General features: G+C 33.2%; 3 protein-coding genes and 1 long non-coding RNA gene across 5 annotated transcripts; all 4 read right to left on the reverse strand.

The window, feature by feature from the left end:
* Window positions 1–999: 999 nt before the first annotated feature.
* Window positions 1000–5783, reverse strand: LOC138322438 (perlucin-like protein). 2 transcript variants are annotated; one of them, XM_069266465.1, is made up of 5 exons: window positions 4148–5783; window positions 3895–3980; window positions 3554–3644; window positions 1587–1824; window positions 1000–1102 (listed from the first exon to the last, which is right to left on the reverse strand). In XM_069266465.1, exons 1-5 carry the CDS (start codon window positions 4209–4211, stop codon window positions 1072–1074), a joined length of 510 nt encoding a protein of 169 aa, XP_069122566.1. In that variant the 5' UTR covers window positions 4212–5783; the 3' UTR covers window positions 1000–1071. The 2 variants fall into 2 exon arrangements, with proteins under 2 accessions (XP_069122566.1, XP_069122565.1); XM_069266464.1 differs by having other exon boundaries at window positions 3895–3983; window positions 4148–4785.
* Window positions 5784–6199: 416 nt separating this feature from the next.
* On the reverse strand, window positions 6200–9408 carry LOC138321076 (perlucin-like). Its single transcript, XM_069264487.1, has 5 exons — window positions 8208–9408; window positions 7852–7940; window positions 7046–7136; window positions 6686–6921; window positions 6200–6316 (listed from the first exon to the last, which is right to left on the reverse strand). The coding sequence occupies exons 1-4, from the start codon at window positions 8251–8253 to the stop codon at window positions 6686–6688; spliced, it is 462 nt and encodes a 153-aa protein (XP_069120588.1). The 5' UTR covers window positions 8254–9408; the 3' UTR covers window positions 6200–6316.
* A 164-nt stretch (window positions 9409–9572) lies between these two features.
* Window positions 9573–13511, reverse strand: LOC138321077 (uncharacterized). The gene is made up of 4 exons (XR_011208278.1): window positions 12182–13511; window positions 11107–11195; window positions 10768–10861; window positions 9573–9644 (listed from the first exon to the last, which is right to left on the reverse strand). It is a non-coding gene; the product is annotated as an uncharacterized lncRNA (long non-coding RNA).
* A 337-nt stretch (window positions 13512–13848) lies between these two features.
* Window positions 13849–18516, reverse strand: LOC138321078 (perlucin-like). The gene is made up of 5 exons (XM_069264488.1): window positions 18397–18516; window positions 17566–17654; window positions 17333–17426; window positions 16596–16827; window positions 13849–13962 (listed from the first exon to the last, which is right to left on the reverse strand). Exons 1-5 carry the CDS (start codon window positions 18446–18448, stop codon window positions 13938–13940), a joined length of 492 nt encoding a protein of 163 aa, XP_069120589.1. The 5' UTR covers window positions 18449–18516; the 3' UTR covers window positions 13849–13937.
* Window positions 18517–18745: the final 229 nt, after the last annotated feature.

Consider the following 18745-nt stretch of genomic DNA (forward strand, 5'->3'; position numbering starts at 1 on the left):
TTGCTAGACTGTCCCTTATTTGGGGTACCGTATGACGTCACCTTTTTTGTAAAAGAATCTGATTGGCTAAGCCATCAGCCCTTCATCTAAGAAAAAATTTTCACGGGCGCCATATTGGCATACATTTTGTGCAACATTTTATTGATAATAACTCAACAAATTGCCAAAAAACCCACCCTTTGTATACCCGCCCAATTTTTTATTATTTTAGTTCCTCTTTGAGATTTTTTCATATTTTTGGGCCCTGTTCTATCGAACCCCCACCTTAATATCAATATTGAGATGTTCTAGATTATGTTATGTTTCATAATCTTTTAACATAATTCTATAAAACTGAATTATGTGTCAATTTGTTTGCATAGTGTCAATTTGTTTGCATAGTGTCAATTTGTTTGCATAATATTTGTTTTATTACTTTGATATGAGTTTTATATAATTTTATAATAAATATGTCACCTTATGGTGGCCTTTTTTCAATTTATTTAACTCTTTGTTTTCTGTATGTGGAGTGTGCATAAAATGACTTATCGTAAAAGTCCGGTGACGATGATTTCGGAAATTGTCCGGATGATAATCCCATTCTATTAAGGCCTCAATAAACTGAGTGGCTTTTCCATTCAAAGCATGAAAACCTTATTTAGGGATCACCTCTGTATATACACCACCTTTGTAATAATACCACGTTTTAAGGGTCCCAATTGAATTCGAAATTTAAATTTGATGGTAAGTATTCTACACAATTTAACCCGTGTATATACTTTATTAGTTTTATATACTTTAACGTAGTGATAACGATTTGTCCCTCTGTTCGATGTATTTATGTCAAAGTTCATTGCTAAAGACGTTCACATTCTGATCACATTAATAGTCCACATGTACCAGCGGTTGTTTAAATGAAATTTCATATAACGTAATGCCACACCACACACCACACCACACCACGTGGTAGTGGCGTATGCAAAACACATTGGATAGCATTGATAAATAAGAAATACGTGCTAAATATTGAATAATATTTATTCAGTATATACACATTATTTGGTCGAATTTTGTATTCAACAGTTTCAACAGTCAACCAATTACTATTCCAGCAGTATCATCCCTGAAAATAGAATTACGAACATCATATTTCTGTTCCTATGAAAAATAATAATAAATGAATGGCATATCTCATCCTTTATGTGACCAGCGGAAGTAACCGGCTGTATGTTTTTGACATACAAATGATCATGTTTTCACCAGAAAACAATAATGGGTTCACAAACAATAAAGAAAATCGAAGCAAAACTGTAATCCGCTGACTAAATATAGAGTGCAGAAAAACTACTGAAATAAAAACAAGTAAATAAAACAAAATGTCTCTTCTTCAAATGATAAAACTTAATAAACTGCTCGACCAAAAACTACCGAACGTGCTAGGAAGGTTTTAATGTAGAAAATGGGTAATGCAAATTCAATTACTTTTTAAAGAAAAAGACACCGGTTCTCCGAAAAAGTAAGTTTATGGAGAGTCCAATACTACCTTTTGTTCAGACTTAGAAATCATACCCTGGCCTTACAAACACAATGTTCCTTTAGCGACCTACCCGAGCTCGCAGATAAAGTTATGTTTTTCCGTGCACTGTCGATCGTCCCACTTGTACAGCTGTCGGCTGTTTATGAACACTAACATGCAGTCCTCCCCTTGGTGATGGTAGTTGTTTGGTTCCCCATGGTGCCAGTTTGTATAGTTCACACGCTGATCGGAATGTATCCATCGCCAGTCCCCCTCCACGAACATGTCGTTACCGCCTATCCAGTAGTCAACAACGTCACGATGTCCAGCTGTTAAATGGTCAAAGTATCAGTTTTCAAAATCGTAAAAGTAAACGGTAATACACATAAATTATCTGGAACTTTGATAAAAAAAACTAATAAAGACATGAAACAGAAGAAAATATCTCCAATTGGTAGAATTTGCATAATAAAATCTAATTAATATCCCAGTTAACATCTATTTGTTTCACTTAAAATCCAGATGACTTTTTATATCTTAACACTGTTACTTTTAATTTTCTATGGAAGGGTAGCTCAGATAAAGGTAAGCGAATTATATAGATGGAGGTTTAAAAAGTATCCGTCTTACATCCTTTATATGCTCATTATAATTGGCTGGTTACGGAGAAGAGTTAGATCAAATGCTAAATGGCGTAGGATTCTAAATAAAAGAGTTGACTTTATTTAGTTGGCAAACTGTGGACAGTATATTAATATATTATATCTTATTGTAAGAATGCTTTCTGGAAGGATTTATTTACAAACTAAGATTAAAGAAGAACACAATTGAAGCAGAAGTATAAATTGTACATAGGACACCGATTTGGCGCAATAAAAATATAATTGATGAAAATAAAACCGTTCTCTACCAATCATAGTTTAGAAAGGGAATTAATATTATAACAAGCTGTTAAAAAGTGCTTCGCCATATTCTTTCTCTACGTATGATGAGTTTTGTAATATTCATGGAGTAATAAGTAATTATGTTCCTCATCATGCAAAATGTATACTCAGCATTAAAAAGTACAGATCTGAAAAACATTAATGAACCAAACGAAAAATTGTTTTACCCAATTATTCCATTTAGTCTTGAAATTACATTGAAATTAACCGTGGAGTCCAAGATTTTTGCCAAAACATGGACACATAATATAAAATATGCCTTTCATATCTACCAATATTACTGAACGTCAGTGGCTTCAGTTCCAAAATCTCACTAACAACTTACACTTATCTTTTTAAGATTGGTATCTCAAATAATCCTCACTGTATGCTTTATGTTCTAAAATGGGAGACCTTTTTTGGAAATGCTCTGAAGTTTAGATTATTTAAGCCAATTTTAAAAGTCTCTTTGATATTATGTTTATTCCATTTGCAATAAATAAAAAACTAGACTATTTTGAAAACCAGATCATTACAGCATATATCAAAGAATAGAAAATGAAATAGTGCAGTAATTGGTCTCCAGTTTTTTAAGAGGTTGCTTGGCTTATCTCCCTTTGGAATACACACAATAAGTCCATGGGTAACTGAACATTGACCTTTTAAAATTACGATTTAAAGAGCGCACAACAAAAGTTTCTTATTTTATCCAAAAACTTTTTAAAATTCTGAAGTGAAACCATCTGATCCGGACTTTTATTATTTTTCATTCCTTTCAGAACTGTCCAGCTTCCTCAAAAGTTATTTTCCCTCTAAGCTATCTGATTCAACATTACTGGCTTTTGGAATATTACAATTTCTAAAAGTTATATCAATGTCATCACTAATCTTACTTCAGACAGGACTTCCTCTTGTTTAGTAATAATGTCTCCATTTTCTTTTTGTATTTTAGGTATGATCTTAGAAGTGAAATTTCTGTTTGATGAATTAACACACACCTACCACATGGCGGGAAGGCTGTCCTCAGAAAACACTAAGCAAAATAACAGCACTCATATTATTCTTACACAAAACGATTACTGTTCATAAAGAAACGTTAAACAGGAAATAAAAAAACCGTAGGACCATGACATACCATGATAATTTGAGATTATTTGTTTGAGAAAGTTCTCCTCTTTTGCATCTATAACTTCGACGAGATGTGCATGGTATAGTCTACAAGCGGTCTGAAAGATTATTGAAATATTTTCGTAAATAGAAATGAGCAGAACCATGAAAAATTATGTTTCCATGCAAAGATGAGTTTCAATCTTATAAGAGACAGTTCTATTACATAGCTTAAACCATTTAACAAAAAATCTTTACATTTTTTTTATTTTATGCAAGATTTATGTTCACAAAATATAAAATTTAATTATCAGAAGATTATTCATACCAACAAGAACCTGTTTCGTTATACAACAATGTCAAACTTACCGATGCAGTTGTCCAATCCTCTATAAAATCGGATACAAAATAGCAAGAGCCATCGAATGTCTCCCAACCATTCGGACATCCTCGGACTACTATAAATATTCGTGTTAATTAATACAAAGCGCTTTTATTCAGTTATTAGTTAACAAAATATGACGCGGTTACAATGATAACTAAGAAAGAGCCACACAAAAATTGGGAACAATGTCAAATTCGACTTATTATTTGAGATAATGTGTGTAAATATGAAGATTACCATACACAATGAGGAGTGCCAACAGAAGACCTTTGCACAGCATGTATGTCATTTTGGAGCCCATCTTTATGAGATTGCGGTGGTGTACGACGAAGATAGTGTAGCTTATCTCACAAGGAACTGACACAAGACTGCGACCCACGTCGTATGAGCGAGTACAATATTTATCATCATAGATCGATCAAACTCTAATATAAAACATCCTTTTTTGTTTTGATAACTAGTTGATTGTGCCACAAGAGGAAGTTCAATGTTTTAATATAAGTATAAAGAAACTAAGGTGTTGTATTAGAAATATTTTGTATATAGTTGATTCAATTGTAATGAAAGTTGTAATGAATATTTACTGATAATATGTTGACACTTGATACATCTTTAGGAGAAATACAAATTTTGTTTAAGAATGCTTCCTATTGTTTCTAGATCAGAGACTTCAAAATTCACAAAACGTCCTCAATTATTGGATATTTAGGATGGTTTCCATAGCAACTACAACCGCAATGTTTCACACAAATCATACTTGTTGCACCAAGAATGAACCCGATATTTGAAATTCAATACTTTAATCACTAAATAACAGGTACATTTTATGTAAATTTGACGTATTAAAGGGCCAAAAACGCTACAGACTATACATCCTCCTTTCTGATATCACAGTCTTTATTAAGAAAGTCAAAACGGCGATATGTCAAAATGCCAAAATTGCTTCATATATAAGGCTTGTTGATATTTCTAATGTAATCGCTATGTAAGCATGAACATAATGTACATATGTATAAATGAAACTTCTTGAAACATTATCGGGAGGTCCTTGCATAATATCTAATATGATTTGTTTGAACATATACCAGAAAAATGACATGAATGATAAAATAAAGGATTAACTTGAACGACTTTTTTATGGTATGGAGATATAACACAAAAATCTGAGTGTACTCTAAATAAACCGGTTTATGAGAGTACACTTAGATTTTGTGTATATCTTCATTGACCATAACATAAAAAAATAAATTCAAATTAATGCTTACAATTCATTTTACTTAAAGAGAATAGTCGGGCAAAGAAAACCAGTCTAAATGCGTTCATTGGCCTTCCAAAAGTTCTCACATATTAATACGACGGTCAAGTTCTGCTTAGTTTCCCAGTTCTGACCATTAAAGTAAAGAAAAGTTGAAAGCATTGAAAGCGAGGCTGCGTGGAAATGTAACCACGGACATAGTGAGCCGGGAGGACGTTTTAGAATTTCCATACTTTTAGATTAATTTCTTCGTACGCAGACAGATTTTGACGAGAGATTTTATTTTTCCATTTCATAAGAAATTATACTGGATACATTCACACCATTTTTACCGATTTTAGCCATCCTTACCCGACTGTTCACTTTAAGATAATCTCTTCAATATTCAAAATTCATTTTTGGACTCTTGTGTCTATGAAATCATTATGCCAATCAGAAGTGACGTTCCAAACGGCGATGCCATTTTTTCCCTTATGGGCTTAAGTAAATTTTGATCCAACGAAAATGTTCTTTACAAGCAAAATTGAATTATTTAGAAATATTAAAAATTCTTGTCTTAATAAACATCATACATCAAGCCTGAAGTCAACATCTGATATCATGTCAATATCAGATAAAGAAGAAATTGGAAAATCTTGACCAGAATGTTTTGGAAATTTAAAATAAAATGATAAACTACCGTAACGATAAATACTTACTAGAATAAGTCACATACATGCCAGCATATGGGCCATACCTTACGATGAGATATGCATCCATGCTGTCTAAATCGTCAGGGTAGGAAGGCTCTAAAGCTACTTTTCTCACCCTGACGACATATACACGGTAGGCACAATAACGACATACAAAAAGAGCATTAACGGCATTCACATTTTTGGGAGCTAAATCCTGTTTGACATAATTCATCGTTCTAATGTGTTCATACATTAACTTACATGTACGCTCATACAATCATACAACCGGAACGGGTGTAAATATGAGCTTAAGGTTGGTCATTCCGACTACATTTTCATTAATTAAGTATCAAATACAAATTCACATACAATACATTATACATTTATTTCAAAAACAATATATTTAAATTGAATACACTATGCTTTATTTCCTATGATTAGTATCGGTGTATCAGCCAAAACGTAGCACCATGTCCACTGAAAGACAAATGTTTCAACATCATAAATGCAACAAATCCACAGTGCCTTAAAACTAGCACCTGTACGTTTAGTTAATTTGAGTGATCTTTTCTTGTTAACAGATACGTTTTGTTTTGTCAAAGTTTCCGTTTTGCCATATTGATAATAATACTTCTATCGATGAAAATCCCTATCTCAACCCTATTATGGTTACTGGTTACATTAAGAGGGTGAACTATTCTAAAGTCTACCACAAAGGGTTTTTTTTTCAATTATTTAAATAAAACTTATAAATATTACCTAGGACAGTTTACAAATAAATCTGCATATTATACAAACCATGCAAGACTATTTCGTCAAAATAATATTCATTAAAATAGACATTACCTACGGTGATTCGCATATGTATCTGGCTTGGTACAAACACGGAATATCGTCCCATCGGAATCCCATACCACCGTGAAGTACTAAGCAGTCGTCTGTACCATGTCTAGAATTACTCGGTTCGCCGTGATTCCAGTGTGTGTATGTGACTCGATGACCACTCTCTGCCCAGATCCAATCTCCTTCAATGTCAGCGTCACTCCCATCCAACCAGAAACGGATCGTCTCCGAGTGTCCATCTGAAACAAGCTATATTGTAAGAAAGGGCCCTGAAACATTTACTCTACTATACGAAATTACATTATGTTTTCTCATAAAAATACAAGATCATATACCTCCAATCGATATTGTTTTAATACTTACATGCGTATTTAGTGGCTAACTGCCGTAAGAAGTTGTCCACGTGATAATTTGGGATAACAGCCAGGTGAGCATGTTCTGCTTTGCATAACGCCTGAAAAAACGGTGATGACTTTAACTGTATGAATATCCAGTCTTATCATAGACAGTTATCTGCCCTTGCATAACGATTGTATTTTTTTTCAATTTGTCAGTTATTCAATGTAGATCAGAAGATATTTGTGGAGACTAAACCTGGAAGCAACAGAACCTGCACCTAAAGAATAAGGAAAGGGGGAGTGTCAATTTGGGCCCTCTGGTGGCCATGACCGATAAGCATTATTTTTGTTTACAGATACCCGGGGTTTAGGATATCATGATATGGTATATTATGGCACCAGATGAATTTTATTCTTGAATAATTGACATTTAACAAAATTGGGTCACTGTGACCTATTTTTTACCCTAAGTTATATTTTCCAAATTTTTTGCTTTCAACATATAAATGCATTATAATTCATGAACAATCGTTATAAAATATCAATTAGTTCCAACAAAACTGGACAAAACAGAAAATTGCCCCTCCTGTTTAACCCCCCCATAACTCACAAAGTACTCCGATATGACCTTAATCACATGTCATATCATGGTGTCCTAAACCCTTGTATCTGCAAACTGACAAATTGACACTTCTCCTTTGTCGATAATTGGTTTCATCTATATAATTTTTTTTTATTTCAACAAATTTTATAGACAAGATGTTAAAGGGATTCAATGCTCATTTTCTAAAGAACATGTAGCGTGTGTGTTCAGTATAATAATCACGTTACCGATGCATCTCCCCAGGTCACTTTTCTGTCTCCTAAAAGATAACAATGTCCGTCATACGTCTCCCAGCCATTGCGACAGGAGGAAATCTCTGATAAAAATCGCAACAAATTCATAAAATAACGACGTACAAACAGCAAGATATGTATTTTCTATAAAATAAAATTTCGTCAAAAATGTTTTCTTTTCTGCGTTGCGTAAGTTTTTAAAAAATATTTTATAATTTTGAGAGTTTACCGCTTCACATTGCAATAGCGTTTCCTGCATATGGTAGAGAAAATTCTCTTATCTGAAGATATTTTTCACGAAAGCATTTATCCATATGGAAATTGAGTATTCAAGCTGAGAAAGCATTTACCATGGATGCAGAGAACTACAAACAGAACCAACCGTAACAGAGGCATACTGTCTGGTCATGTTATGTGGTCTGACCAAGGCTAGCTCGATGATAAGAAGCGACCGTGAACTATAAAGATACTATAAAGATAACAGAAAACATAAAAAAACCCGCATATTACTTAACGTTTTGTTAAAAGTACAAACCTTAAGCAAAAAAAGGCTTTTATTTTGAAGATGTACAATGTACATCTGTAAAACGAATTTGATAATTTTGTAGAGTCTGAAAAGTTATTAACCTGCCGTGAATACTACCATCAGTTCATAGATAATTTGAAATGGAAAATTTAAATATTAATTGTCGTAGCGCGGGTCGTCTTTTGTTTTCTGGCGTCGTGTACACGTGTAGTCATCCTTAATATTCCAGGACTTACTATCAATGTCGTAAATCCACCCATGGACTATCCCATAGATACTGCATACTGCGTTGTACAAAAAAAATGTTCGGTAGTTTTATACTGTACGAGCTATGAAGATAAAAAAAGTGCGTTCAAAAATCTGATTTGCGTTGCTTTATTTCAATTTGTATTGCAGGAGATATTGACTAGTTTGTCAGTAGGATATTCTACTAATAAAGAAAAAAATAAGACTTTTTTGCAAAACTTTTCTGTCTTTACAATACGGCGATTAAAGAGATTTAGTATTGATTGTGCTTCAATTGTAAAGTAGTTATAATTTGGAGTTAGAAATCTGCGTATTCTACGTAACCGTTTATCAAAAATAGTTTTTGCTACGTTTTGAATATATCTTTGTGCCAATTAGAAGAGAAGTTTGATATATTATCACTCAATTGTTGATATTAAAGACTACCTGAACAGATTTTATGCCATGGTGCTTTCGTAAAATAATCAGGGTGTAAACGTAATAAACCGGGACGCCATCAATGAGAGGATAATATCGTTATAGTTTTACAGCATCATAACAAACATTTAAATTAATCCTCAACGTTCCATCTTATTTTGTGAAATTCAAACTTTATAGAATACTTCTTCTCAGACATTGTATTTATTGCAACAGCTAGTCGGAGGCGATAATACAAAATGCGATGTCATTTTTATGAAATTACCGCATAAAATATTAGGCCAATACAATAGCACGTTTCAAGCTTGATGGTAATATTTAAAGTGACATTCCCTGACCTACCTTCTTTCAAAAATAAATATGTTAAGATCTTTCACAAATAAATCTGTTAAGACGAGAACATGGCTGATCATCCCATCCGAATGCCATAGGACTATAGAGGACTAAGCAGTCATCAGTTCCATGTCTCGAATTGCTCGGTTCTCCTGGGTACCAGTTTGTGTATAGCATATGTTGTCCACTCTCTGCCCAGATCCAATCCCCTTCAATGAGAGAATCACTCCCATCCAGCCAGAAGCTTACAATCCCCTATCTCCTCCTATCAGGAAAAGAGATCTGATGGTAAACTGCATTGTGTATACTCAGTGGTATAATTAATTGACTCGGCAAATCATGCAGCAAAATAACATTCTATAGAAACGCAAAATATAGGATTTTGTAAAGTGTATCAAAAAACGGTACACCATATAGCTTCTTATTGGTCCTTCTGAAACTAGTTAGTTATAATAATGATAATGAACAAAAAACATATCACTAACAAAAACACACGTTACAAATATGTCTTTATCACATAACTGGCCCGTCCAGCAATGTCATACTATGTCGTAAATATCGTAAGACACATGTGTAATAACACAATTATGACGTCACATGTAATTTTGACGTCATAATATATGTATGGCTCGCATGATTGCCTCAGTAAACGGAAACGTCACATTCGAACTCAATAAATTAAACTCATAAAATAATTTGTTATGCCACTCGCTTTAAGTTCCGTGGCATATCAAATTATTAAATTCGTTTGATAAATTTCATATCACATAGCCACCCATGTAAGATCCATTATTTGCCAACTGAAGACACATGTTCTATTAAGTTCAATGCCATGAAATGTAATAAACATTTAAACAATATAATTTCCGACTTCCCCGCACAGACAAGTTTTCCCTTCACTTTTTTTGCATGAAACTGAACAAGAAAACATTAAACATATCAGTCAAGAAAGACCATTGGTGGGATACATTTGCTATAAAGTATTTTCAGTAATGATATGAATATACACTATTAAAGGTACATATGTATGACAATAAAACCACAGAGACTGGTAACGTAGATTGTGAGAAATCTGATGTGTGTACATGTGTATATATACTATATAAAAGGACAAGGGAATCTACAAAGGTCACTAGTGTACCGGGTTAAATATGTACATATTTAATACCAATATATTCTTAAATAAATTTTCTACATGGAAAACACAACTTCAAACACGAAGTAATGTCTTAACATACCTTTATTTCACTATGAACGTGAAAAATGCAGTCAGATGTTCTCAGTGTAGCTATGCCTTACCGACACAATAGCTTTGTCATCAGCCTTGTAAGTTATTGCAAATATCATATAATGATAATTATAGATAGTATTTGATTCGTGAAACTTACGGGTGTATAGTGTTGCTAACTGTCTTAAGAAGTTGTCCTCGTCAGAATTTCTGATAACAGCCAAGTGTCCATTGTGAAATGATTTGCATATCGACTGCAATATGTAAAATGAACCATAATAATGTTTAAATGTACATAGCAACAAATGTTATAAGATATGCAAATACACAAAAATGATTTTTTTCAATAAAATTGATTAAATTATTAAGTGTAAGGTGAGACAATATAATTCAATATACCAAAGATTATGATCAAAATAAACTGAAATACAAATTAAAAAGAAACCTTATATCACCATATAAATCAATCAAAGCCTAATGTACTGAGGTATCACCTTACCGATGCTGTGGCCCAGGTCACTTCGTAATCTCCGAGAAAATAACAATTCCCATTGTACGTCTGCCATCCATTGTCACATGAAGAAATTTCTATAAATAGAACACTTACAAATTGGTCATACGATGCAGCTACATTGTGTACCTAACTATCCTATCACTGATGGCATTTATGAAACACAGAAGCTTGCTAATTACATGTATGTTAGTTATGGGTATTTCTATTTAAACTTATTGTATTGTGATATTTTGTATACAATGGATTGGGCACTAGTATTTCAACTTACGTGAAGCCATCTCATTATTCATAATATAACACAAAATGGTATATACATATTGACGACCGAAGTTTCACCAATCACTGGATATTGGAATCATGCTATATATCCTTTTCTCTTTTTAGTTATGTTTATTCATTATACATTCATTATTTTCTCATGCTACACAGGAAATATTCCTTAACCTGATTACAGGTTAAGAATTCTTGACCTTAAATGCAGGTTACGATTTTCCCGGTTGTTTTTCAGCTCAAATTCTATGAATACTGTGTTGAAATTTAAAGTGAACCATTTACCAGGAAATTTATTGACATTGAAATTGATCTGAAAATGACACGAAAAAAAACTAGGTTTGTATGGTCAAAATGACCTAAAAAGAGATAAATAGTTAATTTCAGGTTAAAAATCTTACCCGAAATTGACGAGAATTTCATATGAATTTGAGCAGAATTTGATCTGAGGGAATTTTCATCTTTAATTTAAAATTGTTTTTTCTGTTCCTTTTAAGTCAATTTCAGGTCAGAATTTTAACATGTAATTCTGGTCAATTCTGGGCAATTTCAAATTAGTAAATATTGCCTGTTTATTATAGTAACAAGTAATATAGAGTATTTGAGTAAAGAATAACGCGAGCAATTGATTTTGCCTTTTCTCACTTTTTATTTGTCATTCTTTAAACTCTCTCTAAAAGTAGTTAAATACTTATACATAAATGCGAAAATACTTATAATCAAGTGAAATAATTTGATTTTTTGAAAATCGAATTTTCATTTGATTTTTATGATTTTCAGACATATTTACCATGCGAGTAAAGGACGAGCATAAAAAGACCAAACAGCAATTGGTGCATCATCTCTGGTCGCGTTGTGTGGTCTGTCCGAGGCAAGCTCAATGATAAGACGAAATCGCAGTGCAATAGTGCAGGGTTGTGATAAAAGTACATACACTATATACTTGTAGTCTCAAAAGTATTTAGGTCAGACAGGCGAGATAATAACAAAATCCTAGATGAAACGTAAAGGCGGCCATAAATGAAAAAGGTATGTACAATATATTCGCATATTGTTAAACACTTTCCGCATTTGAAGTGATATTTACGATACATAAAATAGTATTTTCTTTCATACCTACACGTGTAATACTGGCTGGTCCAGGGCAATACACTCATGTCGCCTGAGGCTGTATTGCATGGCTACCCATGCAATAAAGCCTCGTGACGTCACGGCGTCAACAAAATATCTATTTCCTCGGTAAAATATTAACATTTGTTTCACAAATATGACTGGTTTTACTATAAAAGATGCAAACAACGGAAATTGTGTTGAAAATATCACGTAATTTTTCATGTATGGAAAATTGACTTCCAGTCGTGGATTTCTTCGAATTTATTTTAAAATGGCGGGATATTATAGTTGTAAAATTGCAATAAAAGGTCGAGGTATGAAAGAAAAATATTCTTTCATAAGTGGATATGAAGGATAGGGATATTCTACCCTCGGGATCACAAAATGTTGCAAAACCCTCGGCAAGCCTCGGGTTTTACTACATTTTGTGACCCTCGGGTAGAATATCCCTATCCTTTATATCCACATATGAAAGAGTTTTATATTCTTAACTGGATATTAATACCATCTAACGCTCGACATAACCTCTTACACAACAGTAACAGGGCTCGGTTGTTCAAAAATTGTTGCCTCTAGTTTTACTATGAGTCAAGGGATGTAGAGATATTAAGTGATCGGAACCCCTGGAGTATCGGGGAAGGTGCAAAGCATTATTAGCTTAATTAAAGAAATAAATAGTGAAATTTTTATTCATTATGGTATTGTATGATATGACACATTAGTGTGTACGTAATTTCGGGTTTAACATATAAAAATATTTCTTTTATAGAAGTATTCATTGTCAGGGCGGGCTATTGAACAGTTATACCAGTGAATGTATATGTCATGAACTGTAATAAATGTTTTGATATTTCCAGAGTTCATTTTTTTTAAACCGAATGCTTTAAGCATTTATGTCGCTGGGTTTTTTTTAAATCCATAGGGCTAAGAAAAAACTGTCTGAAACGGATAGCGAATTCTCACTAAAGTTGGCAAACGAATACTTAATAATTATTTTTAGGCTATTCGAAAAAAAAGTCAGTTATGGGATTTCTTTTCAAAATCAATTCACAACGTCTATTTTGGGTATTAACGATTTTGTCAACAAAGTTTACTTTCATTGATGCTTCTAATTATTTTTAGACTTGATTTAACAAAATACACGTACGATTCCAATGATTTCTCAAGGAAATATTTTTCCATGTCAAAATGCAACGTCGATGGCACATGAAAACGTCGAGTTTTCGCGCTATTGTCGGATTTATCTTCATAGTAGTATGAAGAAAAAAATAGGCCAATCAGAAAGTCGGATTTAGCATAAAAAATAAGTATAAAGCTGTACTGGTCTGTGTAAGTATATTATATAGTATATACGACAAAGGCATTTGTTTACACTTGATATACAATTTATTTATGTCTATAATACAAGTGAGGACGTGATATTGATTGATTCATTAACCGAGTTGTGTCCAGTGTCCACTGACATGTAAAACAGATCAATACCTTATTTTTGAACTGCTACAAACGTAAACTCAATACTTGTTTTAATTCCATGAAGGCATTAAAGGAACAATTCAGGCTAAAAGAACATTAAAATTTGTACATATATCGGAAAAAACCCAGTTCTAATGAAAATTAGATCAGTTACACATTGTGGTCGAACATCTTGTATGCCGAACCCCGTCCCTTGCTCGTAGAGTAATGCTACTTTTGTCTAGAACTGCTCAAATCGCCCTGACAATAGTGTGTTTACCTTATTAGGTGAATTGGCTCGTCTAAAAAATCATTTTATCACCTCCTCAGTGGTTATGCAGTTCATTTGTTTAACCGTGCGCGACTTTGGCTCGGGTATAGATACAGCGAACATATTTTACCTGCTGAATCGTATTGATCAACGATTTATAATTACAACGGTATAGATAAAAATACTAAACAATGACGTGGAATTTGTCAATATTTTATGTTATATGTTTCATAAGAAATGTAAAACAATACATTTATGCCATATTTTGCTTCTTGGTTATGTAAAAGAATTAGCCTGAATGAATTGTCCCTTTAAAAATTGTCTGTGTGTAAATCCGCGTAGCAGGATTGCTGATTGTGGACACGCTCCCCACATATGTATGTAGTGATTTTGTTGAAGAAAATGTTCCTCTTCAGAAGGTAGTCACACCCATCCAATTCATCCATAATCCTTGTAATTTCCTTGTTCCCGACGAATATTCTTATTCTTTATTGTTTTTATCTATAAACGACTTCTTACTTTCACAACTATTCTGTGTATTCTCGAATGGAATAATTAAGGAACGTTATTCTTACTTGTAAACAAACAGATTAATAGAATCCTACATGGGCCTGTTAGGTGGACATGGAAATCTAAACCCGAGTGAAAGATTTTGGCTGGTCAACCCGAGGATGCCGAGGGTTGATGGTCAAAATCTTTCACAAGGGTTGAGATATCCCTGTCCACCTGACAGGCCCATGTAAGATTATTTTTCTCTCATACTTTCATGAGAAACGGTGAAGAACGTCGCTGTGCGTAAAAATGGTCACCGCTTGTATTGATGACGTCACTGTCTAGCGCGTGTGAGCTGTCTTTTCCCTACCCCGGTAAAAGACAGAGTTATCTTTTCCCTAGTAACCACAGGATAACCCTGTCAAGCAAGGGAGAAAAATTTGTCTATGACATTGTTAACATCGCAACAACACATTGATATCACCTAAATCAACAGAGAAACCTGTGTGATTGATATGCTAATTAATAGAACGATCCCACGGGAAATGTCCTGGTGTTAAGGTTATTGATTTATGATTACAACAATTAAAGTGTAAATTTCAAATTATACATTAATAGATAATTGATTTTAATTACAAAAACTATCTTCACAAAATTTTCTGAACCATTTATAGACACAAACTATTAAGAAGGGTTACAATTGGTGATATGCAAAATTAAACTATAAGTTTTCTGAACCATTTATAGACACAAACTATCAAGAAGGGTAACAATTGGTGATATGCAAAATTAAACAATCAATTTTCTGAACCATTTATAGACACAAAGCTATTAAGAAGGGTTACAATTGGTGATATGCAAAATTAAACAATCAATTTTCTGAACCATTTATAGACACAAGCTATTAAGAAGGGTTACAATTGGTGATATGCAAAATTAAACAATCAATTTTCTGAACCATTTATAGACACAAGCTATTAAGAAGGGTTACAATTGGTGATATGCAAAATTAAACAATCAATTTTCTGAACCATTTATAGACACAAACTATTAAGAAGGGTTACAATTGGTGATATGCAAAATTAAACAATCAATTTTCTGAACCATTTATAGACACAAGCTATTAAGAAGGGTTACAATTGGTGATATGCAAAATTAAACAATCAATTTCTGAACCATTTATAGACACAAGCTATTAAGAAGGGTTACAATTGGTGATATGCAAAATTAAACAATCAATTTTCTGAACCATTTATAGACACAAACTATTAAGAAGGGTTACAATTGGTGATATGCAAAATTAAACAATCAATTTTCTGAACCATTTATAGACACAAACTATTAAGAAGGGTTACAATTGGTGATATGCAAAATTAAACAATCAATTTTCTGAACATTTATAGACACCAACTATTAAGAAGGTTACAATTGTGATATGCAAAATTAAACACATTTCTGAACCATTATAGACACAAGCTATTAAGAAGGGTTACAATTGGTGATATGCAAAATTAAACAATCAATTTTCTGAACCATTTATAGACACAAGCTATTAAGAAGGGTTACAATTGGTGATATGCAAAATTAAACAATCAATTTTCTGAACCATTTATAGACACAAGCTATTAAGAAGGGTTACAATTGGTGATATGCAAAATTAAACAATCAATTTTCTGAACCATTTATAGACACAAACTATTAAGAAGGGTTACAATTGGTGATATGCAAAATTAAACAAATCAATTTTCTGAACCATTTATAGACACAAGTATTAAGAAGGGTTACAATTGGTGATATGCAAAATTAAACAATCAATTTCTGAACCATTTATAAACGTTTACTATATTAAGAGGGACTGTAAATGACAACAACCTACCCTGCCTCACAAATAAACCTTGCTTTATACAGACAAGGAAGGTCGTCCCATCGGAATCCCATCTGACTGTGCATTGCCAAGCAGTCATCGGTACCACTTTCTGAGTTGCTTGGTTCGCCGTGATTCCAGTGTGTGTAGGAGATTCGTTGTCCACTCTCTGTCCAGATCCAGTCTCCTTCAATCACAGCGTCACTTCCGTCCAGCCAGTAATGGATCATCTCCTTGTGTCCATCTAATAACAAACAAACAAATTGTCTACCTTGGTCTAGATCTTATATTTGCACTGATGATGTAATCTAGTGTATGTTTATTACTTACAATTGGTAGAGAAATAAATAGGAACTGAGTATACAGGAAAATATTAAAGATAATATAAAAAGATAACTTCTTTTGTTGGATTAGCAAATCTCGTAAGCCATGTGCATTTGTTTGTATATTGATGGTCTGTAAAGCATTAAGTCAATAAATGATTTGATTTAGTTGGATGAGTTTGTACAACATTCCACAATTTATTTGTGACGGTCTTCATGTAAGCATAATTGTGACTGCTGTATATCCATGTTAAGTCTCCTTGCGATAGTAGAAACTCTAGTCTATCCTATAGTGTTATATCACTTTAACATACTGCCAAAGACATCAAATAGCTCCTTCTACGAGGAGTATATAATTATTAACAATGGACAAACCCATCCTTCCAATCCATACTCACATTAGCCTTTAGTTTCTCCGATACTTACATGCATATCGCATGGCTAACTGACGTAAGAAGTTGTCCACGTGAGAATTAGGAATAACAGCCAGGTGGGCATTGTCGTACGATTTACATATCGCCTGCAAAATAGCAATACATTTATAAAGTTGTATACACCAGTTTGTACAGGGTTTACTTTTATAGTAAATAATTCGACAGTCTTATGGATTTATAACAATCTGCAAAGCTTTATAAGAAAATGAATTATAGGTGACGTACCGATGCTACAGCCCAGGACACCTTGACATCACCAAACATATAGCAATGTCCGTCGTATGACTCCCATCCATTCTCACAGGAGGAAATCTCTGTAGCAAATATAATGCAATGCATCCATGTATATATGGTGTTAGTTAAATAGTATGCATAAATGCTTTACTAACATGACGAAGTGTCGTTTAGAATTGGTTACAAATAAAAAAGACAAATAAGACTTCCATAACATACCGTATCACCTAGACACCTGTATGACAGCAAAAATAATCTAGTGGGAAATATTCAAAATATAAAGATTTAACATTCAATTACATATAACTGCTTTTGGAACACAATGCAATATACATGTACCACCACACAGAAAAATGTTTTATATGATATAGGTAAACATCAAAAACACGTATCACTGTAACCTACTTTTGGTACATTACAATCTAGGTCACCGCGAGATGATATGGAATTCTAGGGGTAAATAGTGCAGAAAACAGACATTATGTAGGTCAAAGGTCAATTTACACACATTACAGTGACCTTGTTTTGGCATCCGTGTTTGGAGCAGATGGTAAGTAGAAGGATATATAGAAGATGAACGAACACAAACTGTGGTTCCAGAGTGTTTAGTTAACAGGGAAATCAATATTTATGAAAATCAGAATGATTTTATCAAAAGTTTATGTAAAAATGTTTAAACTATCTCAGATACTCGGTTTTACTTACATAATGTAAGATGTGGAACGTATATTGATATAAAGTAGATGGATTATTCGCTATTTCTGCAGGATGATACTACCATAAATAACATACAGTATAGTAGGTATTAGTCGCCATATTTACCTCGTATGCAAAGAAGTAACAGAAACAAAACCAACTGTATACTAGACATCATGTTTGGTAGTGTATACGTATATAACCTGTCCAAGGTAGGGCATTCACAGATAAGACTGACGTACTGTAATAATGGACATTCACGCTATAAAATTGTGTTTATCAAACCTTTATCTCAAGGACAATATCAGCCAAGTAACTATATACTAAACTATACATCACTATATATATGTAAGTGTGCAAAGGCAAATCAAGAACAATTTTTAGCACCAACAGTTATCAGCATTCAAGGAATTGCAATACTTACAAATACACGGACTTAATTCTATAACCCAACTACTTAGATAGCGTTGGAAAA

This window comes from Argopecten irradians, chromosome 4 (assembly GCF_041381155.1).
Source record: "Argopecten irradians isolate NY chromosome 4, Ai_NY, whole genome shotgun sequence".
Lineage (NCBI taxonomy): Eukaryota > Metazoa > Mollusca > Bivalvia > Pectinida > Pectinidae > Argopecten > Argopecten irradians.

Coding starts and splice junctions, on each gene's coding strand:
- LOC138322438 (XM_069266464.1), bottom strand. CDS start 4,211: ATGGGCTCCAAAATGACATACATGCTGTGCAAAGGTCTTCTGTTGGCA. Junction 3,984..4,147: donor GGCACTCCTCATTGTGTATG/GTAATCTTCATA, acceptor GAATATTTATAG/TAGTCCGAGGATGTCCGAAT. Junction 1,825..3,553: donor AATAATCTCAAATTATCATG/GTATGTCATGGT, acceptor ACCATTTAACAG/CTGGACATCGTGACGTTGTT.
- LOC138321076 (XM_069264487.1), bottom strand. CDS start 8,253: ATGCCTCTGTTACGGTTGGTTCTGTTTGTAGTTCTCTGCATCCATG. Junction 7,941..8,207: donor TGTAGTTCTCTGCATCCATG/GTAAATGCTTTC, acceptor GATTTTTATCAG/AGATTTCCTCCTGTCGCAAT. Junction 6,922..7,045: donor GTTAGCCACTAAATACGCAT/GTAAGTATTAAA, acceptor AGCTTGTTTCAG/ATGGACACTCGGAGACGATC.
- LOC138321078 (XM_069264488.1), bottom strand. CDS start 18,448: ATGATGTCTAGTATACAGTTGGTTTTGTTTCTGTTACTTCTTTGCATA. Junction 17,427..17,565: donor TGTCCTGGGCTGTAGCATCG/GTACGTCACCTA, acceptor GCTATTTTGCAG/GCGATATGTAAATCGTACGA. Junction 16,828..17,332: donor GTTAGCCATGCGATATGCAT/GTAAGTATCGGA, acceptor GTTTGTTATTAG/ATGGACACAAGGAGATGATC.